Source organism: Populus alba, chromosome 7 (assembly GCF_005239225.2).
Source record: "Populus alba chromosome 7, ASM523922v2, whole genome shotgun sequence".
In the NCBI taxonomy this organism is placed as follows: domain Eukaryota; kingdom Viridiplantae; phylum Streptophyta; class Magnoliopsida; order Malpighiales; family Salicaceae; genus Populus; species Populus alba.
Window position 1 is genome coordinate 3991844 of NC_133290.1, and position 26948 is coordinate 4018791.

At 32.1% G+C, this 26948-nt stretch overlaps 3 protein-coding genes across 4 annotated transcripts; 2 read left to right on the top strand and 1 right to left on the bottom strand.

Moving 5' to 3' along the window:
- Positions 1-2096: 2096 nt before the first annotated feature.
- LOC118063303 (soluble inorganic pyrophosphatase) lies at positions 2097-6179 on the bottom strand. The gene is made up of 9 exons (XM_035077317.2): positions 6028-6179; positions 5013-5152; positions 4565-4593; positions 4167-4232; positions 3494-3601; positions 3324-3389; positions 2750-2870; positions 2482-2563; positions 2097-2357 (listed from the first exon to the last, which is right to left on the bottom strand). Exons 2-9 carry the CDS (start codon positions 5137-5139, stop codon positions 2315-2317), a joined length of 642 nt encoding a protein of 213 aa, XP_034933208.1. The 5' UTR covers positions 5140-5152; positions 6028-6179; the 3' UTR covers positions 2097-2314.
- Positions 6180-17980: 11801 nt separating this feature from the next.
- On the top strand, positions 17981-20914 carry LOC118063339 (uncharacterized). Of its 2 annotated transcripts, none has more exons than XM_035077359.2 (4): positions 17981-18718; positions 18817-18919; positions 20048-20253; positions 20396-20914. In XM_035077359.2, the coding sequence occupies exons 1-4, from the start codon at positions 17985-17987 to the stop codon at positions 20658-20660; spliced, it is 1308 nt and encodes a 435-aa protein (XP_034933250.1). In that variant the 5' UTR covers positions 17981-17984; the 3' UTR covers positions 20661-20914. The 2 variants fall into 2 exon arrangements, with proteins under 2 accessions (XP_034933250.1, XP_034933252.1); XM_035077361.2 differs by having other exon boundaries at positions 17981-18508.
- A 2814-nt stretch (positions 20915-23728) lies between these two features.
- Positions 23729-26856, top strand: LOC118063338 (syntaxin-112). The gene is made up of 2 exons (XM_035077357.2): positions 23729-25068; positions 25159-26856. The coding sequence occupies exon 2, from the start codon at positions 25185-25187 to the stop codon at positions 26079-26081; it is 897 nt and encodes a 298-aa protein (XP_034933248.1). The 5' UTR covers positions 23729-25068; positions 25159-25184; the 3' UTR covers positions 26082-26856.
- The last annotated feature ends 92 nt before the right edge of the window (positions 26857-26948 follow it).

Consider the following 26948-nt stretch of genomic DNA (forward strand, 5'->3'; position numbering starts at 1 on the left):
CCATTCTGGGCCCCAAGTGTTCGCCACTTTATCAAAAAAGTCATCATTCCTGGACATAATTTTGCATAATCAATATGTTTGTTGAATAATTAAATACATTTTTTCTGGGTATGATAACGAACGCATACCCTTACTGTATCAGTAAAGCTAGGTCTTCAAGGTTTGAAAATCTTCATAAAATGGGTTAATCAAGGCTGTGGCTCACGCTTCTGCAAAATCTTGATCTTATAGTATAGTATTAATATAATAGAAGATGATGCTTCTTGCTCTGTACAATGTGCTAATGGTCGGCATGCTTAGTGGGGGGCACAGCGCAGCATAAACTTGGACATTGAGGCTCATTTAATCATAAAAACACCAGACTTGTATTATATTAGCACCACTGTGTCGTGGAATTTAGTAAAGAATTGGGTGGCCATGAACAAGTGGGTGTACGTCCGTGTACAACTTGGCCTGCAATTTTGTGAGCGGGAGAGCATATTCAAGCTGGATGTTTCAAACCTGTGGGCACCAAGCTTCATGTGTGAAACCAAATCCCGACGGCAACTGTAGATATAAAACCGGCTCGGCCTGTCGTTGAATTCAAATCTCGAGTCACAAGTTGGATAGATTAAATCAAATTGACCAAGATTAATTCAAGAGGATGTTATTTCAATATTTGTTAAAAGATTAAAACAATTTTGTTTTTTTTTTCAAAAAATATTTATTTAAAATCAAACCAGGTTTTATTTGGATTTTGATTGAAGCGACCGAGCCGCGTGACTTACCATATCAATCATGTTTGATTGGATCAACTTGCACCTTATTGGATACAAAACTTGGTTTGGGTCAGGTGTTGGATTGGCGGGTTGTACCGGTTTTAATAGCAATATTCCAGCTTTGCAGGGGTAACTATTGACTGAAGAAGATTGCTTCCAGTTTTTTCAATTTTTTGAACTGGCTAAGGTGAGCTAATCATGACTTAAGATCTAAACAATGTTTGGAAATACAATTACAGTTAATTTTTTAAAAATTATAAACGTATCAAAATAACATTTTTTTTATTTTTTAAAAAATTATTTTTGAAATTAATACCTCAAAATAATTTAAAAATATCAAAAAATATTGATTTGAAGTGAAGAAAAAATTAAAAAAAAATAATTTTTTTTTAAAAAATATTTTTAAAATACAAAAAAAATATAGTAAACAAATAGTTTCTAGTTAAGACACCTAGCCCGACTGCGTTTGTGAGCTGAACCTGGGGTGACCCAACAGATAGAAACGCCCACCCTTAGGCTGTCATGCCACTGTCAACCAGGGAAATCATGGTCTGACTTGGGCATTGATGATAAATTATTCTCAGTTGAATTTTAAAAAATTATCTATGATCTAGACTCCAACAAAATACATTGATGATTTTTTTTTTTCTCTGGCCCCTTTCTTTGGTAGAAGTTAGAACACAGACGATTCGAACTGGTGAAGGGCTTCAGTACTTGGGTGCTTACTTTTTTGCAGGAGAGAACAAAATAATGGGCGGAATGAATCCACATGCAAAAGCAATATTGTAAAAAGAAGTAGAAAACAAGTTTGCCCCACCGTCTACAGGTGTTGTTTTATGACCGCCACTACACGTTTGCTTGCTCGTTTCAGTACCGTATGAATTAATCAAAGAAATACGGCAACCGTTCGATTAGCTAGCATGATGAAAATGTGTGAGCTGCCGGCAATAGATGAGCCATTGACTTTCCGACTACGCTTGTCCATTTTTATCACACTGCTAAGGTCACCGGTGACCGGACTGCATACATGGATACCGACCATCATAACATATCCACGCATTCTATACAAAGTTCTCGAGTAAGAGGTTATGGACAAAGGCGATCAACTGCATATGCAGACATGATCACTTGTGTTCATATACTGCAACAAAAACTATAATTCTTTCCATTCTAGTAGGAAAATCTCTTTGATTTGCCCCAGCTAACTGTTTAATTTCACAGCACATTCATCTCCGTTGCCAGTCACTACAAATACGAATGCTTAGTTGAATCATTAGCTATATATAGTATTCCTATAATAGAAAATGGGAAAAAATCACTCTATGAACCAAGACCCTGTTGAAATGATATATATTTTGTTCCAGAAGCTGCAACGAGCATCTGGTATTTCTATTGATTAGATATAAGCATAGTATCAAACACAAGCATGGGTGACCCATGAACTCCGGTGAATATTAGAAGCACTGCAAACAGGCATTTATCAAGAAGTCTAGCCTTTGCATGATTGACACTAAGTGGTGCCTCATCTATCAGCCATTCACCTAACTAATCTTCAGTCACTGCCTCAGACCTTCAACAATGTAAGATGCATACAGATCCCTGGAAAAGAATACAAAAATCACAAGTAAGAATAGTCTATTATACAAACCAGAAATCCATCATAGACTTTAAGTCTGACAAAAAACACGCCACAATTTTTTACAGAAGAAAGGAAATAACTCACATGGAATACTTGATGGCATCAATTGCAGAGGCAGCTGGCAAGAAGTCTTCAACATCAACTTTCTTGTTCTCATTCTTCTTATCTATTATTCATCATAAGTAAAGGATAGACAGTATTGCAGTGGAGATGTTGTAAATGGATAATTAGCGTACATTGTATGTAGTGGATTCAATAAGTTTTGCCCGCTTATTCAATGGAGGAACTAGTTACTCTTTCTAACTTATGACTACAAGTAAACCAAATTATGAACTTGTATGAATATGGATACAGTCCTCGAAAAAGCGGCGAATTTCAGCCAGGCGATGCGGAGGAAGTTCCTTGATGTCCTTGTAATGGACGAACTCAGGGTCATCAGCACACACTGCAATGATTTTATCATCCTTTTCACCCTGCAATGCAATTCTAGTTAGTGATTGCTAATCCCTATCCAGCGCTTGAATCAGGTACAGATGAGGAGAAAAAATATGCAGTAAATTTCATGTAATCAAATTTCTTGTAGAATATCAGGGAGTAGCGAACAAAATTCCTTTGTTTTTTACAAAACCACCTGCCAATGCACCACTTAAAAATATGGCTGCATATCTATACAGTGATGCCAGGATGATGCATAATATGAAAATAGTTTTGTATACCAGTTTCTGTTCAGACTCAATAGAGATAGCCAGAGCAGCAGAATAATTCATAGACTGAAATGTTCTCCAGGTACAATATTCAATAATCTAATGCAATATGAGAAAAAAGGTGGAATCATTCGACAGCCCTTTCTTTTGTATCCCCAATGGCCCCAAAATCTGTTATAGTAAGAAGACCGAAGCAATTATGGGTAAAATTAAAAGTTGTACCTGATCAATCATGGGCATTAAACCAATTGCACGAGCACGAAGGAAAGAACCGGGTAGCACAGGCTCCTATGGCAAGGAATAATCAAACAACTTGTTAAAGTAGTGGAGCTTTGAAATTGAAGTCAATATTTTTTAATGGACAGATTTTTTTAAGGCCAAAAGGGCACTACCTGCATCAGTACCAGAACATCCATAGGATCACTGTCCTCACAGAGAGTTCGTGGGATGAAACCATAGTTGTGTGGGTAAACAACTGATGAGTAGAGAACACGATCAACCTGTTCTTAAGATGAGGAATAAGTTTTTTCTTCATGTAACATAACAGGGAGTAAAAACATACTTATGGCAAAGCAGGAGCGGATGTTCGTCTTAATAAAGGACATAAAACAAAGGAAAACATGACACATGCAGAAGTTGACTTTGCAGTGTTAATTGCACTTGAAGAATTCACCATAATGCAGCCTAAGAGGTGAATCCCAGAATTTTAGACCCTTGCAGAAGACCTATAGTTTACAGGTTCATCTTTCTCTCTGTGTTTTCTTTGCCTAACAGGACAACATATTCAATGTACATGACATTATTCAGTTGGATTTCTAGTCTATTCCCCATTAGGCATGGCATCATGCAGAATGGAAAGATGAAAGAGTAAAACCACATGGTTCTTGTTTTTCACTACCAATGTATTAACAACCCTTCTTTCTATCATGAACGACAAGGTTAAAAAAAATTCATCATCAGAGAGAATACATTTAAAGTTACATTTTCTGTTAAGGGAAAAAACATAGATTAATTATCTAAAAGGGTAAAAAAAAATAACAGAAAAAATGAAGAACAAGATCATACCTTTATAAGGCCACTTGCCTTGTCAAGCTCATACTTAACCTTACTGCCCTTGCTGATCTCAATCACCTGTCATGCAAATCCACTATAAGATCTAATTCAAAGTATCTTAATGTAACAAGAGCAATAAATTATAAGTCCGGACTTCATGGTCAAGAATCCTGTTTCGATTAGCATCGGGGGATAACATTCCATAAATGCAACTATATTCCAATTTTCTGCATCATCTCATAAGGTATATATTTCTTGAATGTACTTCCTTATCCAATGCACCCATTGCCAAACATAGTCTCAAACCTCACTAATTCTCTTGAATGAAGTTGAGAGTTACTCATGAAGAAAAGAGATAAATGCATGCATTCTCCATGACCATGCAACAAAATGAGAGAAAAAGAACTTACACAATTGAAAACACTTGGAGCACCAGGTCCTGCATAAATTGAAACATATAGCATGATCAATGGAAAATGTAAGAAATGCAATAACACAATGGGACCATGCCAAGAGAGAAGTATCTGTATAAACATACTCTACTAATACAACTGTGGCATGTTAAGCAACGAGAGTTACTGTTGGATAAGCTTCAACATTACGGAAAGCCCAAGATATCCTAAACAAGAGTGGTTAGGATAAGATAGGCTTGATGTAATCCTAATAGAATTAGGAGTTATCTAGTTCTAATAGAAATAGGAAAGCTGTGCTAGTAAGATATAAATATCATTGTTGAGTTGTAACAATGATCACAACGAAAGCTTGTGGTGTTTAGTTTTGAGTTATTTTCTAAACATAATAAGAGAGCTATTCTTATACACAAGCAAAGGGTCTTTATTTCTCAGAAACTAGAGTTACCAATCTCCAAGTCATGCCAGGGATGCGCAGCAATAGATCTCCGGGACATTGAAGAAAGGATCCTTTCATTGAGAGCAGGAGGCCATCCTGGATGTTTCCCGGTCACTTCCCCATCGTTGTTAGCCATGTTTTAAGTGTTGCTGCGGAAAACAAAACACGCCCATAATCATAACACAACCGTAATCATCCGCCATAAAACACAATCATTTTGATTAGGAGGAGCTAGGGAAGACAAACAAAGGCATAAATACAATTACTCAATTAAGAAAATAAATTTTTCATAATGAATGAAATGAATAAATAAACAGGTCAGATAAGAATCAGCAAGATGTTGACTAGGACAAATTGTACACACACATACATAACAAAGTTCAAATTGATACGAATTCAAACACCAAATATTAAAGCAAACCAAGAAATCACAGAAGAGAGACGGAGCATTTTCTTTTTCAGAGGAAAAGAAAAACCTAGTACAAAAAAACGTATATTTTTTTTGCTCTATTTTTCAGCTACATAACTCTGAATCATGCAAAAAATCACAACAAATAAAGAAGCCACAAAACATATTAGTTTATAATCACCAGATGATTAAAGCAAATCACTCGACAAAAAAAAAATCGTAAAAATGAACAAAAACACAAAACAAAACCTCAGTCTACATGCGTACCAAAATCAAACAAAGAACCAAGAAAAACACAAAAGATAGTTCTTGCAAACTCAAAAAGAAAAAAAAAAAAAACAAAAGAGAAAGATAATACCCACGCGCAAGACTAGAATGATGAAACAAAATCCTGAAACCACATGCAGCATACACTAAAATATAAATGCTAAAAAAAAACCCATTTGAAAATCTAACAAATACCCTTTATTTTTTATCAAAAAAAAAAAATCAAGATTCCATTAAGAAAAGCATCAACAAAATAAAACCAGCTATTCAAACCAAACTTGAAATAAAAGAAAAAAAAAACGGAATGTTTAAAACCATTAAAAGAAGAGAAAAAGATAAGAGGCTCACAGAGAGATAGAAGAACTGACGTTACACTCTGAAAAGCTTGAAATCAAGAGAGCATATAATACTGCGTACGTTAATGCGTGTGTGTATATAAATGCAGAGAGAGAGAGAACTTGGCTTTATTGAAGGAAGGTGATAGAAGACGCTACTGTGACTGTCACTTCCCTTTTTTCAACAGCCAGTCTACGGTGAATCTGGACCGTTCGATATTGCATTAATTTAATCTTACGGCTTATGGGAGGAGTCAGTGCTTGATTTTCTAATTCTCTAATTAATCTCCCTTGACATTAGCATTCTAACAGAAAGCGAAGTGTGAAGGTAATAATAAAGGAGTAATTGAGCAGTTAATTAAATTAAATCACGGATTATAGGGTTAAACTCCCAATATTAATGCCACACGTAGTTAGATAACATGATTGTCTTAAATTTAAAGATGTTTAGTATTATTAATTATAGTTAGGACGGTGTGATGTTAGAAAATCTTTCATAATTAAAACGCATCCCACGTGTCTCGAGATCGTTGGACGAGTTGATTTGATTGAGCTTAATTTTAAGTTTTAAATTTAAGAAAAAAATTAAAACGATTTAATCTTGATAAAATAAGAAATATTAGATTCTTTTACTAACTTCATCTTGAATTGACAGGTCACTGTATCGAATATTATAGCATTATATAACATTGTCCGAGTTTAGATTTGAATTCTTGTTGTCTTTTCGGAGAAAATGATTAGTGATGTTTTGATTTTCGTGAAATTTGATTATTTAAATTAGAGAAAAGAAAAGATATAATAAATGTAAAATTGTTTTTATTTTTATCACGCACTGAATTATTCAATTTAAATTCAATAGTTTATATTCAGTAAATACAAGATTCGTGCTTATTAAGGAAAATGATGATGAGAACATTTTAATCCATTATATGCTGTTAGTTTTTGTATGTATAAGTCCTAATTTATAATAATGATAATAAAGAAAATAAAATCATACGTGGTGTATTACGTAGTTGAGCTTGCCACGTCATCTGTGGACTCTCCTTTATGTGTACATTACTGAAGGAATATGCTCTCAGCTTGTGCTAAATTCTTTTTTCTTCTTTCGATAAAAAGAAAAGCGTTCTCAACCTTTATTTGAAGATTCTTCCCATATTCTCTTTCTTAGATATATATCCTTCTGGGTTTTATTTGTATGATTTGTAAATTTCATAATTATAATCTTCCAAGAGAAATTCTAGTAAAATCAGTATTGATCATTTTATTTGCATATGTTGGCTGGAAATCATAAGGCTACGATCATGTTTGGAAATGCGTGTTGGATCATATTCTAAAAATTTTAAATTTTTTTTGTTTAAAATTAATATTTTTTAGTATTTACAAATCATTTTGATGCACTGATATCAAAAATAACTTTTTAAAAATAAAAAAAAATATTTCTAAATAAAAAATACTTAAATCACAACTGATATTCCAACCTTAAACAAATCCTATAACTTGATTTTCTATGGCTATCATAGCTTTTTACGTGTTCAAGAATGAGATTTGGTTTTTTGCCTAGTGTATTTGCATCTTTATTAATGTAATTAACGTGAAAAATAATGTTTGCTATATATAGAAAAAATTATCATAGCTTTTTGAAATTCGAAAAAATACATTAAAAAATATGCCAAAGCAGGATTGAATATACCGAGATCAATGTCGAGCTGAAATTCTAGCTGATTGGGTCTGGACAAATGGCCGGTGGTTGAATTTTTGTTTTTGAAATATGTCTATTAATTATTACAATGGGAAAAGTATTACATAAATCTCATCTCACTTCTTTGTTAATATCTATATCGCCATAAATATAATTATGAAGAATATTAATTATATCGTATATATGATTATGAGTTGAGATTTTTTTTTATGGTATCTAAAAAGTGAGAGTTGAAATGGCTTATAAGCTAAAATTATAATTATTCTTTCAGAAAATATTTTTATGGGCTCGACACCTCAAAGTTTAAGGGCTTATACAGGGTTCGAGACAAAATTTTGGAAATGTGAAATCGATGAGTTAAGAGCCAACCTGTATAGATTATTTGATATAAGGGCTGTTTGGGTAAATATTATAGTTTTTTTTTAGTTTTTTTTATTAACATAAATGTTCGAGTCAATTTATATACACTTTAACTAATCATACAAACTCTAAAATTAATAATTATAGAAGCTTTTAGTGATCATAAGAAAATTTCAACTCATAACCATTAAAAAAATAACTTAAAATTTAATTATTTAAGTTATTTTTATGTTAATATTATAGTTTTTGTTATGGTTGTAGCTGCGATTATGACTGCTGTTATAATTATATATAAAAAAAGTTATTAGCTTGTGAAATTATATATATATATGCGCATCAATCAAGACTTGACGACTGTTTTTGGTCGAAAATGTGGTAAGAGAGATTGGGGCCACGGCGGTCCGGCGCATTAAAAAAACAAGAAAAGGGGCAATTTGCCGAAGTCAGTATCGAACTTCCATTGATGGAAATAGCCAATCCTCGTCAACCCTCCACCCACACCAATGTGAGTGTGTTCCTCCTCCTCCTCCTCCACCACCTTCATTGAGTGGCCACCATAACTCCATGAAAGGAAATGCATCCTGTGGAATTACACCAAGCTGGCAAATTCTACATGGAGCAAAACACTTTGGCTGGCTTATTTTGGGTTCTGCTTCAATCCATGTGGCCATTATGACTTGAAGATCACATTTGAGCGGCCATCCCTTGTGAACAATGAACTGTGGATGGAATTCATTTACACAGAAACATCGCCATCTTGCACCTGTTGAAAGCTTCGCCACTGTGCGTTGACTGGTGGTTCGTGCAAGCATTGGCTAGCTAGTTGGAGTGCAAGGACTCTGTCCTTGGAAGGCATCCGTATGAACAATTACTTCTTGTATCTTGGTTTACTTACAATAGGGTCCAGAAATTGGGTGCCTGTCAACGTCACTGTCTGCGAAGCATCTAATTTGGTTCAATGAATTTAAGACTCTAGCAAACATGGGAGCACTGCTGCTGCAAAAGAGATGGACGGGAGTCTCGGATTCTCCATTATAGAGGAAAGGGAATCGCATTCTCTTGAAAAATGATTCATGAGAATGCTCAGATTCATGACGATCTGATATTTCCTTAGAAAGTTGGAATTTGAGACCCAGATTTTCCATGGTAATTAATCTTAAGTTTTCTAGAACAAATGCCTCCTGATCTTGCAATTTGAGTTTTGCTTAGTGACTGCTTGGCTAAGCCCTTGAAACTGTGTTTCCACCAATGAAAGATATTGAATGAATGCTTTTCATGCAGCTGAAATGGACATAGCCAAACAAAGCTTATGCTCTTCTAAAAAAGTGGTGCAAACCGCGTTACTATTAATTTTGATTTTTTTTTTTATTTTGTTAAAATTGAGTGTGATTTGTATTTTTTGGATCGTTTTGATGTGCTGATATCAAAAATAATTTTTTAAAAATAAAAAAAATATTATTAACATATATTTCAGTATGAAAAATTATTTAAAAAGTAACCATTATTACACTGTAAAATACGCTAATCTCTAATGGCTTAAGAGTATTTAACATGAGTGGCAGGAATTATTGGAGAATAAAATAATGTGGAAAGTGATTCTTTTTTTCTGCCTTTTCTTTGAAAAGACAAGCAAATAAAGAAGTCTTGGTTTATGCTAGGATTGATGGCGACGCTGTGTCGTGGCCAGATTAATTATTTTGAACGTAAAAATAAAAAATTTAAGATTAAGCTCATTAACTATCGATTTTTGATAAGTTCAACTAATTTAATAATATAAATAAAAAGTACAACAACAATAAATAATTAATTAATTAAAAAAATAAATATTTATCAATACTATAGAAATATATCCACCATAAAAACATGTTACATGAGTGAGAAGAATTATTGGAGAATAAAATAACGTGGAAAGTAGAATTTTTTTTGCTTTTTCTTGGAAGAGACACACAAATAAAGAAGTCTGGGTATATACTAGATTGGTGACCATACTAAAAAGATGTTTATGCATCACAATCATTTTGAAAGAAGCAAAAAATAATAGGATTTGGGTTATTAACTTGATTGAGTTTAAGAAACTTAATTAATTTAATAATATAAATAAAAAATATAACAACAATAAATAAATAAAACAAAAAAATAATAGTGATCAATTAAAAAAAATAAACATTTGCTAATATCATAGAAAGATATTCCCCAAATATTCTTAAAAAGTCTCAATGATTGTATTTGATAATGAAGCAAAATAAAATAAGAACATTATAACTTCATAGAAAGCAAAATGAAAAAAAAAAAAAAAACTTTAAAACTCAATCCCTAACAAATTAAATATTTAAAGATAAAATTGAAAAAAATAATAAAATTAAGAAAAAATAAAAACCTCGACTTAAGCTTATTCGAGCTAGCATGTCAACTTCACGACTTGATCATGAAACCAAGATAACCATATAGAAAGCAAATTGAATAAAATTATCAAATTCAATTATCAATCAACTTAATATTGAAAACCGAAACTAAAAAAAATCAATTTTAAAAAAGCAACGAGAAAAAACCTCTGGTTAATGTAGGTTAACCTACCAAACTCGTGTTTCAGGACATGAGATTGAGATAACTCCATAGAAAAAAATTTGAAAAAAAGCATGAAGAATAATTCCCAACTAACTTTATGTTAAAGGATAAATTGAAAAAAAAAATCAATTTAAAAAAACAACATAAAAGAAAACCGACGACAACTCAGGTTAATCTTCACATTATTCTTCATGACGATCATCATTTAGATTACCCATCAAGTTTTTTACTTGTTTTTTTAGTCATGATCAACATGATCGTTAAAGTATTAGAACACATTCCTTTCCTTTTCATTATCATATCCATCCATTTTTTTATAAAGTAGTATTGATAACTATCTCCTTAGTTACTGTTATTACAGTAAACCAAGTATTAAACATCTTTTGAGTTTTTTAAAATTATCAATCAACAGTGATTATCATTTTCTTGCTACCATCATCATAACATACCAAGTATTGAATATTCTTTGAGCACGTCAATATTATCGACCAACATCGATGACATATTAAGTGTCGAACATAAATCTAGTCCATTAATATTATTGACCAACATTGATAATCATTTTCTTAGCAACCGTTGTCATGGCATACTAAGCATTGCACATCCTTCGAGTTCATCATTATTATTGATTAACATCGGTCATCTAACCGGAGGAATCGCCGTCCGTCCACGGGACCCTTTTCACCGCAATAGGAAATGCAATCGATCTGCAACACATGCAGTGCTTCAAGATGGTAACGACAGTGCATGTGCTAAGATGGGATTTGTTCAAGACAGGGCCAAGGTTCGCTTCTGCTAGGAGATGCTTACATTGTCTCCTTCGTAGATTTTAGTTGTTTTTTATTCATCCTTTATAGATAAAAGAAATCTTCTTAATCCCTTGCCTGTACTTGATTAAACCACGCAAATTTATAATCTGAACAAAAAAAAATTGTTAGAAATTGTTATTAATTATTAGATCAAAGAAAAATCAACCTTTCACAAACCATGTACATATTAATTCTTATATCTATAGAAATATTATTTGTTTCTTATTCCTCTTGCTTATACTTCAGAGTTTGTCATCGTTTTCCAAATGTATTAGTGTATAAGATAAATGGAATGGAAAGAAGAAGAAGAGATTTTGGCAGAAAACATTCTACTTTTGTTGTTGGTTTTTATATTAGATGTAATGTGTGTGTATTGTTTTAACACTTGAAAAATATATCTCCAACTATGACATGAAAAATGCAGAAGAATATATGTTTCTTTTAAGGTTAACAAGTCTAGGGATGATTGCTGCATGATTATCAAGCAGTTCTTCTGGATCATCTTTCGTCAAACCAACACACACAACAGCACATTATGTACAGAATTTTGCCTTCTTTCATGTTATAATCAACAAAACGATGTATTTCAAGGAAAAATCAGAAGTACTTCGAGTAGCTTTAGCATCCATAGAAGCAACACCTTAGTGTGGACATACAAGTATGTGGCTAAGGGATTATATAAAGACCAGCTCCACTATACATACTGACGAGTGCCAGAACTCTTCCTGTACGTGCTCATGAATTTGGCCACAAATTCTGCAGAATAAGTGCATGATTTAGGCTATGAACTGTCCAAGTGCTTAGAACAAAAATTTCCATTTGGATATTGAGTTATATATGATGCTAAACATTGTTGCTTCAATGAATTGCAGAATCTTTAAGTATGTGTAACTATAAATGATTGTCCTGTTAGAGTTTTTATCCATTTTACCTTCTAATTTGAGTAGAGCAGTTGTTCCTGTTGGGAGCCTCTTATCCTGTAAACAAAAACCTCGTTTATTTTCAGTTTGTTGACAAGTCGGCATTACAACTTAGACTTGGTCTTGCAGCACCGGAGCTAGCCTGAAGACACCACTTGGCCGGAAAACCAAAAGAAAGAGACCAACAAAATGGTAAAAGAGAACTTACATAATAAGCATGCCAATAATAAAGCTCCCTTCTTGAATTAGCCTCTACTCCCTTCAGGAATTGCTCCACCAATTTCTGTTGGAGATGCAGCTCTATCAGAAATGTATATTTCTAGAAGTTACATAAAAAAAAAAAAAAAACTATTGGTAGTGATAGTGAATTGAATTATTTCAGCCTAGAGATATCAAATGCATCACCAGGAGAATCAGTTTGGGGAGAACAAAATCCACAAGAAGCCTTTTCAACTTTCCCCGTGCAGAAAACAATCTGCGAAATCCATAGAAGCAGAAAAGGATAGTTAGCATTCATCAGGAAAACGGAGTATGGTAAATTCTGATTGCTACCCAGTTGGATAAATTATACTTATTAGGTGATGGATCAATCAGGATTTCTGTTGCGAGCTCTACCAAAACCTCTTCCCATCCAAATGGAATTGGCTGATCATCGGAAAAAGGATAGCTGCAGAAGAAGATTGCCACAAACATTATTTATTGGAAGTTGATTATGTTCATTAGTTCAAGTCCTTACTTGTGTGCTTTGCAGGCTTCAAGAGCCATGATTGCTTTTCTCAGGTTCTGCTTCGATTTGGCAGCGATCTTAGCTGCAAAGTTCATCGGTAGATCAAACTCTTCTTTCCTTGCTATCTGAATGAGAACCTCCATGATCTGGGAATGAGGTTGAATCAAGAAATGAGAGTTAATACATATTTTTTTTTGCAAGGTCTAATTTGAGCAAGACTAATTCAGTAGGACAAAGGTATTCAAGTATTGACGAGGGTCATGATTAAGGGGCTTGGAAATCTTAATTTTGGACTTTGTACTGAACAAACTGGATAGAGTAGACCAGAAAAACTGTCATTATATATCATCAGTTCATTCAAGCAGTGACTGCACTGATTTTAATTGGAACATTCTTACCTCATGGGTCACAGGAGCATCAACTTTTAAAACCTTGAACCAATTTTTTACGGTTTCCAGAATGTCTGGATCATCTGCACAGCAGAGAATGAGTTTACAAGCATCTGTGTAACAGTCCATGATCCATTTTATCAAGGGCTGGATGTTCTCTGGTGCTTAATTTGTCAACGTCATAAAGAACTAATACTGAAATAAAGAAGACAAAAGAGTTAGCTTCAAGTGGATGAATGAAACTGTTGAGCAGGAAGGCAATCGTGCTCATGTTTAAAGAGTTCATCTTTATAATCTGGCTTAAAATTGACATTGCTAACATCAGGGGTAATAGCGTAAGAGTTACTTATTTCCTCCACTAAACCCATTAATGCAGTTTTAGCATTTAGCTCCGAATTTACATTGATCTCTGCATGATGAGCACTGGATGTTATTGGAACCACTACCTATGATGCTCCCCTTTGTTCCTGTCCTCAAGAAAGTATAAAACACGGAAACCCTAAGTTCTCCAGAAGACTAAAAACGAGTTAAATGTAATTGATGAATCTTCAACTTTCCACCAACTTCATTTTAAAATATAAATAATAAAGAGATATCGAGCTTTTAGAAATTTCAGTTCTGCTGATATGAGATGACAAATCTATAAGAGTGCTCATATAACCGAACCTGGAAATATCTCAAATCATGTGTTTTCTGCAAGAAAAACAGTGAATTAAGTTAACTTAAGCATCCGAAAATACTGTTCAAGAGAGAAAGATCTTTAATGGTATTGTGGATAACCAAGGACATACATTCCAACATGCATCGCCAAATATTTCGCCTATCAGAGCCATTGCTAGCGCTTTTTTTCCAGAACCGGTTGGTCCCTTGAGCAAAATGTGAGGAATGCTGTCATGTGATACCTATGGTAATACATAAAATGATTTAACAAAGCCTGCTGGTAAAACAGACTACCCAAATGTGTTTTTATTATATGTCTTCACTTGAGAAACCAGGTAGCAAAAAAGTGTAATTTTGCTTCATCCCTCAAATTGCCAGAGCATACACTGTTGTAGCTGGTGAGAAATGGAAACCCAATGTTTCTGGTTTTTGCTGCAACATGATTCCTGTGTGATGTTTGAGCATAATTTGAATTGTCAAAGATTTATAGTAACTAAGAACTACACGCTGTAAAACTTCTTCAGAGGCTTCAGTACAACTTCCTGCAAGATTGATTCTTCAGATTCATTCGTTTTTTCATTTGGATTTCCAGACTGACCAGCAGAATTTAGCAGTGCAAGTCTAACAACTTGCCCAGAAAAACCCACTGCTGCAGACAAAGCAGTAAGGCTTCCGATGCTGAAAAATTACCATGATTCATATAACTCCATAAGCAAAGAGAAATCATAAATATTCTTCAAACAATTATCACCTTATTATCGATTTTCAAATGCCATGTTTAACACCTTGCAATGATTCCTCATTCTCTACCCCTTCTCATGAAACATTGCCTGTCATTCCTGTTGTTGCCATTAATAGGCAACAACTTTGCAACATATCCTAACAAATAGGGTTATTATTATTAAAAAGCTATAATGAAAATTGCACCAATTATTGATAAAAATAGCACAACCCATGTGTTGTCATCATTAGTGTCATAATCTATGGCTAAATTGTCTTACCATTGATACTTATAAATAGAGGTATTATTTGAGAGCAAAATGAGAGAGTGTAGAGAGTGAAGTAAAGAGAAGAAGAGAGAAATAGGAGTTGTTTCCATGGGCACCTGCTGTAATGTGCATCAATGTGTGAGAAAAATGAAAGTGAGTTTGAGTGAAGTGATTCTTTTTCTTTATGTGTGTTGTAATTATTTTTTTATATTTCAAATAATATTGGCTCTTCTCCTATAGATATAGATATAGGCGATTCACCAAACCATGTTAAATATTATATTAATGTGCTTAGCCTTCATTAGCAACTATCAGTATATCACTGATATGATCGGATTCCCCAACAATTCCTCTTAGCCGCTCATCAGAGCATCCAAAACAGTCTGTGGCCTACCTTTGTTAGTGCTCTTATTCAATGCCATCCCTTGCTGAATCAACACATTTCATCATTGAATCGTCAATCAAACTTGCATCGGTGCTGTTTATTTGCAATGAATCATTTCTACATCATGTTTTTACAAAGCCAGCATTTCTACATCAGAGTTAATATTATTGATATGTTTTCTAGTATTATAAAATTTATGTAATTGAAGAATAGAAAAATGATGTCTGCGTTTAAGATAATAAATCTAAAAAATATATAAAATGATAAATCTTAAAACACAATTATGAATATAATTAAAGACTAAAATAGGAAATTAATCTTTATAATAAAAAACAAAAGTTAGATGTACATACAAATATTTTACTTTGATTGTTCTTTTTATTTTATATATTTTTTTTATTTAGCTTGGAGGTTTATTGTGGTTGTTAAATACATATGATTGTTGTTTTTATAAATGCATCATACAAATATAACTCATCCATTTAAAACTTAAGAGAAAGAAACTTTAAATATAAATTAGAATTATCTCTTTGATATGTTATAAAATTTTAAAAACTATAAATAAAAATAATTGCTCTTGAAAAATAGTGTTAAGCCCAATAGTTTAAAAATGAGAGATGATATTAATTAAAATTTGAATTAAAAAAATAAAAATAAAATTATGAAAAAAAACAAGTATTGCTGGACCTGAAAAGACAAGCTTGGATGCCCAACCTAAAATGAAAAAGTTCATGTACGTCCTAGGAAGCCTAGGTCTGCATGCTTGATTTTCTTCAAAATAAAAACATGTTTTAGTTTATTTTTAATGTTTAATAATATGCCAGTGGTTGCTTTTTAAATAATTTTTTATGCTGAAATACATGTTAATAATATTTTTTTATTTTTTTAAAAATTATTTTTAATATTAACACATCAAAACGATCCAAAAAATACAAATTATATTAAATTTTAACAAAAACAAAAAACTTTTTGAATTTTTTAAGAACATTGAACATAAAACAACCCAAAACATCCTATGAACTTCGTAGATTCATTCTCCACAAACTAATTACATCAAGATTTGATTTTTTTATGGTTGATAAAACATCTTTTCTTTTCCATCCATTTTTCGATGACATTCTCTCCCCTCCCTCTCTCAGGATTGAAACAATATAAAATGAAATTTAAAACCAGAATGTAAAAACCTAAAATAACAGAGATTAAATATAAAAAATTAAAAATTAAAAAACTAAACTAAAGTTCTTTATAAAAATAAAAAGCAATTATATTTTTCTTGTTGCTTATTGTTTTATTTTTTAACCATGTCTAGAAACTCTATTTTGTAATATCAATTTTTAATTTAATATCAGAATATTCTATGACAGAGCATATAGATTGAAACATCCTAAAACATAAAAAATAAAATTAAAAATAAAATAATCAAATATAAAATATAAAAAATTTATGGTCTTTAAGAAAAACAATTGACTATAAACAGTGGCATGAACAATGAATTCAGTACGAATAAATAATGTAGCTGCACTAAAACACATGCACCCATGTGTTTTGGTTTATTTTGTAATTGTAATTATAATGAATAATTAAAAGCTCGTTTGGGTCATTGTGCTCTGTCAGGTTAAAAGCTTGACTAATTCAACTAGCTACTTAACGGTGAATAAAAAATATTAAAATAAATAAAAGTTGGGGTAGATATGGTTTGTTTTTTAAAGTAATTTTTATTTTAAAATATATTAAAATATTTTTTTTTACTTTTTAAAAATTATTTTTGATATTAATATGTTAAAATGATTTGAAAATATATATAAAAAATATTAATTTAAAATAAAAAATAAAAAATTTAATTTTTTTTAAAATATTTTTAAAATACAATGACAAACACACTCTAATATATCTATAAGAACACATGTAAGCTTTTAAAGTAGTGTGTTTATTTTAACAAAATATTAACTTGATATTATTTTTAGTAATGGTTAATTATTTTAATATATTGATATTAAAAATAAAAAATTTTTTAAATTTTTTTTTATACATTTTCAAATAAAAATAACTTTAAAAAATATTTTTCATTATAATATAAATCAAATAATGTTAATTTAAATGTTGTTTGGAACAAGGTCAAATAACGATTTCACAAAAAATTAAAATTTTTTTCTTTAATTTTGTTTTATATTTAAATTACTTTAATGTACTAATATTAATAATAAAATTTTTAAAAATAAAAAATATTATTTTATTATCAAGATAAAAAAAAATTTTAAATCATAATTTAAATATTTAAATGTTGTTTCAGAATCTGGTTGTTTTTTGAAATTTAAGAATTTATGAAAATAATATTTATTTTTTTAAAAAATTATTTTTAATATTAATATATTAAAATTATTTAAAAAATTATTTTTAATATGAGTACGTTTTTAAAATAAGTTAAAAAAACGGTTTAAGAGACATCTAAAATGTTCCGTACAAATAAATGTCTTTAACAGTTAGGAAAACAATGACAAAGCCCCCATTCTTTTTCAAAAATCCACCCCTCACCCACACCAGATTTTCCGCCATGGAAGCTCCTGCAAGGGTCATCAATCGCAGTCTCTTCACTAAACCAACATCAACGACTTCAAATTTTCTAAAACCCATTCCAATAATCCATCGATCGATACACTCACAACGACAAAATCTCCAGACCCACATCATATCAACACCCAAATTGTCTCATTCTCGCATTCATTCTTCATTTTCACCGTTCTCTCACTCACCCGTTACTCCTAATCCAAACCCCATTAAATTCCTCCTCTCGCTTTCCTCTTCTCATCTCTCAAACCCCACCAAGAACTCTGATTTTAACTTCAAATCTCATCAAAATGAGAGGCCTTTTACGTGGAACAAAGCACCAGAGAGTGTTGTTAGCGGTAAAGGTAGTGTCTTTAGTGATAAAAAACCAGTTGCGACTGTGGTTCTGCTTGGCTGGCTTGGAGCTAGAGAGAAACATCTCAAAAAGTACGTGGAATGGTATAATTCAAGAGGGATTCATGCTGTTACGTTTGTCGTTGATATGAGAGAGTTGCTTTATTTTGATTTTGGGAAGAGAGTGGAGAAGAGGATCACTGAATTGGCTAATGAGCTTGTTTCGTGGGTTTCTGAGAGAGAAGATGATGGTAGAGAGAGGTGTTTGTTTTTTCACACCTTTAGTAACACTGGTTGGCTTGTGTAGGTTGATTTATTGCAATTTTTTTGTGTGTAATTTGTTGTGCCTTTTTGGGTTTGTAACTGGATTGGTAATTGTTGTGGTGTGTTGTTGTTTACAGGTATGGTTATATCCTTGGGGTTATGCAAGAGAGGGAGGGACTAATGGAGAAGATTAAAGGGTGCGTTTCTGATTCTGGAGGTGGCAATCAATTAAATCCTAAGGTTTGTAGAGTTATGGTCTTGTTGAAGTCAATGATTGTTGTGATAAATTTGTGCACATTTTTTTTGTTTGGTGTGGAAGTTTATGAATGTTGCTGAATGAATTAGTGAATGTGTAGTGGTGCAAATTCTTGTTTTCCCATAATGAATGTCTTAGTTGATGATAAATTGTTTTTCTTAGCTTTGGTCTTTCAGGAGAAATTAAATGTTAGCTTTTGACATCTATGGATCATGATTGGCTATGTCTCGAATGGAACCATTTTCATGCTTTAATTGAGTTGCAGTCTTCCTAGTTGTTCTACTCTGCTAGACTCCCCTATCTTCTTATTTCATGGTCCTGGTATTACTGCTTTTCAATTTCGTTACTTAAGTGTCTTAATGATTTAAGTAGGATCCAATGATTTGAAGCAAATTTGAATGGCTTCTAGATCCTTTCTCATTAAAGCTGATTCAACTGGGTCAGATACTCCAAGGTTGATAACATAGATCATACATGAGCTAGATGTTGAGTGAAGAGCTCAGTGTGAACCTAGGCTTTGCAGAATAATATACAATTTGAATTAACATAGTAACCTCATTGTGTAGTTGCATTAAAACTGCAATTTATGTTACATTTTGTTTAATTTATTTTGGCCTCATTGCTTCTCAGACAACCATTATAGTCACTAGAAGAAATGAAAACAAAGTTAAACTTTGGAAGGATGCTTAGCTTTATGAACCTAACAATGAATGGACTTGAACTGTTTGTGGAACAAGTTTCTCAGTTTCAAAACAGAAATAAGGAAGTGCTTATCTGTGGCGTGGTATGAACAGGGTGACTGATGGAAAGTTTTGAGCATGTTGCTATTAAACTTTTCTTAATTATTTGCTCATTTATGGTGGAATTCGGCAGTAGTGTAGAACAGTGATTCTTGTAAGGTTTCAAATAGGCATATAATCATGGTTTGGAGTGCTAATGTCATCTTGAATTGAAGATTTTGCTCAAATTGGCATCTGGCTGTTATTGATGTTTGTTGTCAATTTTTAGATATTTTTTTGTATATATATATATCTAGTGGTGCTTGTGTATCTGTTTGAAATGCTGCTCATTCTGAAGGGGTGCTAATGGCTGATTTTCTTCCATCTTGGCAGGTCTGGGCTGGTGGGTTCTCCACTGCCTTGCTGAAGAAACGCAGCTCTTCTGTGCAAGTTATTGAGACTAAAGAAATAAATGGATTAAAAAATCAAGCTAGTGAATCAAAAGAGCAAGAAAATGAACCTTCAATGATCGAAGCCATGGTGCTATATGTATTTGAAATGCTATTCTCTGTAATTCTGAAGTTGCCAGAAGTGGATCAGTAAGTGCTCTGTTTGTGTCTTGCTCCTTAGAGTGTTATATTACACCTTGGTGGGAACTAATTTTCTGTTCTAAATAATGGCCAGCACATGTATCATCTGTCAAAAATTTATCCATGATAGTGTTTCTTGCTACTTTTGCAGGAAGTTAATGAAAATTGTGTCCACGCTCTCAGAAAAGCAGCCTTCCTGTCCCCACCTTTTTCTATATAGCACAGAAGATAAACTTGTTCCATTTCAATTAATAGAGTTGGAGATCCAGGATCAGAGGAGAATGGGGAGAAAGGTAATGTCCTATAATTTTGAGTCATCCCCCCATGTGGACCACTTCAGAACTTTCCCCGATATGTATTCATTACTGCTTCATAATTTCTTGAAGGAGTGTTTTCCAGTAGCTAAACAGATTTGAATTCTGAAAATGCATGTTATTTCCATAAAAAAAAGTCATGTGTTCCTTAGCCACCATTGATGTTGTTGTACTGGAAGCTTATTGATAAGTAAAAATCATAAGGGAGGGTGTGGGTGTCTCTCGAATAGACAACAAAAATGCATGTTATTTCTTTCAAACAGTCGTGTGCTCCTTAGCCACCATTGATGTTGTTGTACTGGACTCTTATTGATAAATAAAAATCATAACGGAGGGTGTCTCTCCATTAGACAACACACTTCAATTTTGTGATTTTTCTTCAAGGTTCAGAATTCCAAGTGTGTTTTCTTTGATGAAAAGAGATGACTAGTGCATACATTCTGAAGCTCAACATATTTATTCTTTTTTTGCCAAACCTGTTTGGTGAAGGAATGCTGTTGAGGGCCCTTTTTTTTTTTTTTTTTTTTTTCCCTGTATTTGATGATGCTTTGTTATTTATCCTTGTTTGAATTAGCATGAAGTAGTTTTGACAGGAAGGCAGGATCTTGCTTGTGATGGAATCCTCACGTATTATTTTATTGCTTCAAAGTTAAAAATTAGCTTTACAAGGAATGGACTGCTGATGTTGTTGATGTTCTTACTTCTTAATTGTTAGGCCAACCCATGAGACTGGTTGTTAGGTATTTTAAATATAGAAAACAACCACTCAGTAGGTCAAGGATTCCCTCTGATTTGGTGAGTGAGTAGGCATTTAAAAGAATTTATATTTCTAAATGTATCTTTAAAAAAATTTAATTTTCGATACTTGAGATTAGCTCTCTATTGAATCAATGGAATCAAAAGTAGTATATATTTTTGTATTGATTGCCTATTATACTGGGATTATTTAATCTGATTAGTTTAAACTAGACTAGGTGTGCTTAACTGTAGGGCTGAATTTATATATATATATATATATATATATATATTAAAAAATGATGCTCAAATACTTGAATTTTTTTTTAAAATGTGATTCTAGTTATAAATTTAATTGGGTTGAATAAGTTTGAATAAATTGATTTTAATTCAATTAAATAAAAAAAGAAAACTATAACAAATTTAAAAAGAAATGTGATTAGAATAATTTAAGGAAAAAATGTTTTTTTTAGGGGACAAATGGAATATTTTAATTTATAGCTCATTAAATATGAAAGAATAAATGGGGTAAAAAAAATCGGTTTGATTAATCAAAGTTAATATGACAAGCTTGTAATCTTGGTAATTAGAGCCAAACTAACTTGAAATATCTTGCTAAACTTATGGTTTAAATCATGAGATTAGAATAACTTGATAAAAAATTAAAGAGAATTATAAAGCTTTAAAAAAAAAATCATATTAACTTTTCAAATTCATGATTTTGGTTATAAGATCTGAAGTATTATATTTAAAAAAAATCATGAAATTTAATTTTTAATAAAAAAAAATATTAAAAAATAAAATAAAAAAGAAGTTTAATTATACAAAAGATTAAAAAAAAAGTATAGTTAAAAAAATAAGGATCAAATTTCAAATACTAAAAAAAAAATTACATTTAATTGAATTAAGAAATTCAAAAGAAAAATAAATTTAGCAAAAGGATAAAAAAAATAAAAAGCATAAGGATCAAACTTGTCATGAAAAATAAAAATAAATTTATAATTGAAGGATGAAATTGAAAAAAAAATAATTTTTTTAAAAGAACTAAGAAAAAAAATAAAAATAAAAACAATTAGGATTAAATTAGAAAACATAATACTATCAATTTAAATTGAATGATGAAATTAAAAACCAATAAATTTTTTATAAAACATCTAAGGAAAAAAAAATTAAAAATCAAAAGAATGAGAACCAAACTGAAAAATATATTATTTATAAATTGAAATGAAATGATAAAGTTGAAAACAAATAAATCTTTTATAAAAGCGTTAAGAATAAAAATCAAAAATAAAAAATCAAAATAATAAGGACAGGGGTTGAAATACCAACAATATAAGGAGTCAAGCTGTGATTTTTTGGGAAAGAGAGAGAGAAGAAAAAGAAAGTCTATTGACAACAAACTGAATTGTCAATGCCAACACGCGTCATTTCAAATGAAAGAGGACAAGATATTGTTTTCAATGATGTGATAGAAAAGCATTTTCAGAAGGCGTCGCACATACAGCCCGAAGTGCGAGGGCGCCTCCCACGCTCCTCCTGGTGATGTACACTCGCACCCACCTTTTTTATATTATTTAGCTGAATGCAAAATTATCCATGAACTGACTTAATAATAAAGATAAAATCATTTTAAAAAGACAGAAATATTCCTTGACTCAGTTTTAATTTTTTTTATTAAGAGTATTTGAGTTATTTCATTGTGTATTTTAATAGTTTATATTTTTATATTTAGTAAATATCAAATTATCTCTTAGTTGATATTGTAATAAAAAAAAATCATTGTAAAAATATAAAAATATTATAATAAAAATATCGCTTCATGATAGGTCTAGATTTTTTACTTTATATTTTGGTTATTTAACTTGCAATTAATATGAAAAAAATTTATTTTTTAGTTTTTAATTTGACAATGAGAAACAAATCATGTGTAAAATCTTCAATAACCTTAATAATTAATGTTAAGTTTTCTGGATTGAATAAATAAAATTAAAATTACAGTAAATAATATTTTTAAATGCGAGACTAGGGTGATTTTTCCAAGGAGTCGTAGCTTCTTTTAATTGGTTGTGGTGGTAGTTTCCATCGATGTAGCTGACATGGATAGTGATCTTACGTGGATAACATGGATTGATTGAGGAAAATTATTACGTAATACTTTTAAGAAATGTCGATTAGCAATAATAATAATAATAAAAAACAAATAATTTACACCTTTTAAAAAAATCAAAATAACCCCATAAAAAATAAATAAATAAAATTATAAAACTCAATTTATAAATTAACTCAAATCAATTTTTTAAAGGTATGGCTAAAGTCATGAGATTGATATTATTTTATACAAATAAAATTAAAAAAAGTACAAAATTCAATCTCTAATTAATACAAAATCAAAGGATAAAATTAAAAAAAAAATTAGCAATATCAATAATCTTCTTTCTTTCTTCCCGAGTCTTTAAATTTTGGGTTTTGTTTTGTTTTTGGAACGAAATTATTTGTCTTCAGGCAGCAACTGAATTGATCACAGAGTCTGTGACGGTTTTATAAGAGAATCATGGTTCCTGATCTGTGGGACGTTCTGAAATTAATGGCTTCGAGCTATCACTCTGCGAAGCTCGAGAAACAACAGGTTTCATGGAAGACTGCTTGGAAGATACAGGACAAAAGACAGAGAGACTGGCTGTAAAAATGATGTGATTTGATCGATACTGTCTGTCTCCAAAATGTTAATAAAATTGATGTCTTACACAGACGCTAAAACAATCTAAATGATAATAGACACGCGATCATTTTGATCTTGCACCATGGCAAGATGTTTGCCTGAGCATGTTTCCACAGGTTTAGGCCTTTTGAATGTAGTCGGTTTGATTATTCAACTGCCATTTCATGACCTTAGGAAGGAATTGCACCGTCTCAGCAATATTAACGGCTACTATTTCCATACAACTGATTTTTGAAAATTTTGTAACTGTATAAAGAGGAGTTAAAATATTGAAAGATCACAATCCCCCCTCTTCTCTATCTCCCTCATTATCTTTACAAAAAAAACTATTTCAAGTGTTTCTTGATCTTCACTTCACAACTCCAAGAAATACGTATCAGAAGTGAAAGAGCGATAGAAGGAGAAAGAGAGATAGTGAAAGGATGCATTGGTCTCTTTTGTAGAAAGCAGAGAGAGCCATACGTTTCTCCAAGGTTTTAACCAGACCCACTTTTGTTTTCTTTCTATTCTTCTTGATTCTCGTGGTTTCTTTTAGTTTTAGTAGAACTTTTGGGGGATTCTTGAATTGCCTTGACTTCCCAAACCATTTCTTTAGGTTAGTTTTTTTTCTTCTTTGCCAAAACGCTTTCTGTTAAAATCGGAGAATTTTCACGGCTTTGTAGAATTTGATAGCCGTTGTATAACTTTTATGTACTGTTCATGATGGGTTTGACATGAACTGTTGAGGGTTTCTTTGCCATGGTTTCTCAAAATTGTTTCTTTGATGGTTTCTTCAAGATTGTTTCTTTTCTCCTTTTCTGAAATCAGTGAATTTTCCTAGTTTTGTAGAATTTCATACCCATGAATATCTCGTGTACTGTTCTTGATGGGTGTACTTTTTGCGCGCGTCTAACTTTGTCACTGTCATTATCTATTTCTTTAGATTTCTTGGAGAAAATGATAAATTTATCTAAAAGTAGTTAATTTTCTATGTCATTTAGATCTGTTGGAGGAAGAATTCTTCAGAATCTCAAGATTTTTTTAAGTGCTCAATCGAATACTGAATCCATTTAGGAGGTATACAGCCTTTTCTTTTGCCATTCTTGATCAGTAGATATTCAGATTCCTGCATTACTTATATTTGTCTAAAAAATAAGTTTATTGCAGGTGGTTTTTGCAAAATTCTTGCAAAGATGAATGATCTAATGACAAGATCGTTCTTAAGTTATGTGGAACTGAAGAAACAATCCCAAAAAGACCTTGAAGCTGAACTCGACGTCGAATCAGGCCATCTAAACCCCACAGATGAACCTAACCTCTCTCAGTTCTTCCGTGAAGTCAATGAAATCAAGATCGAAATGGAAGACATTACCAATCTCTTGTTTGATCTTCAAACACTTAATGAAGAGTCAAAGTCTACTCACAGTGCCAAAGTTCTTCGTGGCATAAGAGACAGAATGGAATCAGACATAGTGGCGGTTCTTAGAAAGGCCAAGATTGTGAAGGCGAGACTAGAATCATTAGACAGATCCAATATATCGAATTGCAAAGTCTCAGAATTGTATAGAGAAGGGAGTCCTGTTGATAGGACAAGGATATCAGTCACCAATGGCTTGAGAGTTAAACTTAGGGAGATTATGAATAAGTTTCAGATCCTGAGAGAGAAATTTTTTTCAGATTACAAAGATGATCTGAAAAGAAGATACTACACTGCAGCTGGAAAGGAACCAAGTGCAGAAGTGATCGAAGAGATGATTTCAGGAGGAGGGGGAGTTCAGATGTTCGAAGGGAAAGGAGTGATGGACTTGAAGAGTAAAGAGAAACATGAGGCTGTAATGGATATACAGAGAAGCTTGAAAAGGCTGCATCAGGTGTTTCTTGATATGGCTGTTCTTATTGAAACTCAGGGAGAGAAGATGAACGATATTGAAGAGAACGTCGCCAAAGCAAGTAATTTTGTAAGTGGTGGAACAAACAGTCTTTACTATGCCGATCAGATGAAGAAGAAAAGGAAGACATGGTGTTTATGGGTTTTGGCTGTGGTGGTGATCATAATTTTGGTTTGCATTGTATCTACTTTGGCTACTTGAGAGAGCAGGGAGGGGAACTATTTGAGGACTGTGAAGTGATAGTTGTTTTTGTTTCTAGTTGCTTGCCTGTAAATTCATGTCTAGTAGATTTTTTAATAGTTCAGAAGGGATCTCTGACTACTTTACAGCTTTAGATGGCTTTCTGAGTAGTTGAATCGTGAATGTGGTTGTCATTTAGCTAGATAGATTTTGAGGCTCTGTTAATTTGTCACTAATGTTTCATTAAGCAAAATTTAGGAGAAACATTTTATGAATGGCGTGTCTAATTATTCCTGTGTTGTTCTTCCCTTGATTGTCGATTTAAGGCATTTCTACCTTAGAGTGCTTTGAGCGATGAGCAATGGATTCTGAACTTATTTCTTGAGAAATGCTGAATTTAGCATCTCATGAATGTAACAGATCAATGCTTCCGATACTTTTTAGCCTTCTAAATCAAATTCTTTCGGCATGCTGTGATGCTAATCATTTTATGCCTCTGGACGAGTCTGGACTCTTTTAAAAGGTAAAAACCAAGGTTACCAGCAAGCAATGAATAGAGAAAAACCTGAAGAATATTATACCAGTACCTACCATATGTAACGATCAAGAACAAAATGATTAGCCATATGCTACTGTTGAGCTGCGAAATCTTCATCTGAAAATTATGCTTGGTTGTATTTATAGCAAAAGCCATAAAAGCTGCCAGTAAAATGCATGTTTGACAGCAACAGCTCCTGAGCGGGCTGAAAACTTGATTTTGATGAAATAGCTAGTTAAGATTGATAATCAAAATGGCAACCAGCCAAAAGCATGGCATCCACTGGAGGCACATAAACAAATATTTCCATCATGCGTTACGAACCTTGTCCAGATTGTTAGAAGGCAATC

Excerpts from the sequence above, each read along its gene's own strand:
- LOC118063339 (XM_035077359.2), top strand. The coding sequence starts at position 17,985 with ATGTCTTTAACAGTTAGGAAAACAATGACAAAGCCCCCATTCTTTTTC. Across the intron at positions 18,719-18,816 it reads AGTAACACTGGTTGGCTTGT|GTATGGTTATATCCTTGGGG; the intron begins GTAGGTTGATTT and ends TGTTGTTTACAG. Across the intron at positions 20,254-20,395 it reads AAGTTGCCAGAAGTGGATCA|GAAGTTAATGAAAATTGTGT; the intron begins GTAAGTGCTCTG and ends CTACTTTTGCAG.
- LOC118063338 (XM_035077357.2), top strand. The coding sequence starts at position 25,185 with ATGAATGATCTAATGACAAGATCGTTCTTAAGTTATGTGGAACTGAAG.
- LOC118063303 (XM_035077317.2), bottom strand. The coding sequence starts at position 5,139 with ATGGCTAACAACGATGGGGAAGTGACCGGGAAACATCCAGGATGGCCT. Across the intron at positions 4,594-5,012 it reads CTGGCATGACTTGGAGATTG|GACCTGGTGCTCCAAGTGTT; the intron begins GTAACTCTAGTT and ends CAATTTATGCAG. Across the intron at positions 2,358-2,481 it reads GATGCCATCAAGTATTCCAT|GGATCTGTATGCATCTTACA; the intron begins GTGAGTTATTTC and ends ATTCTTTTCCAG.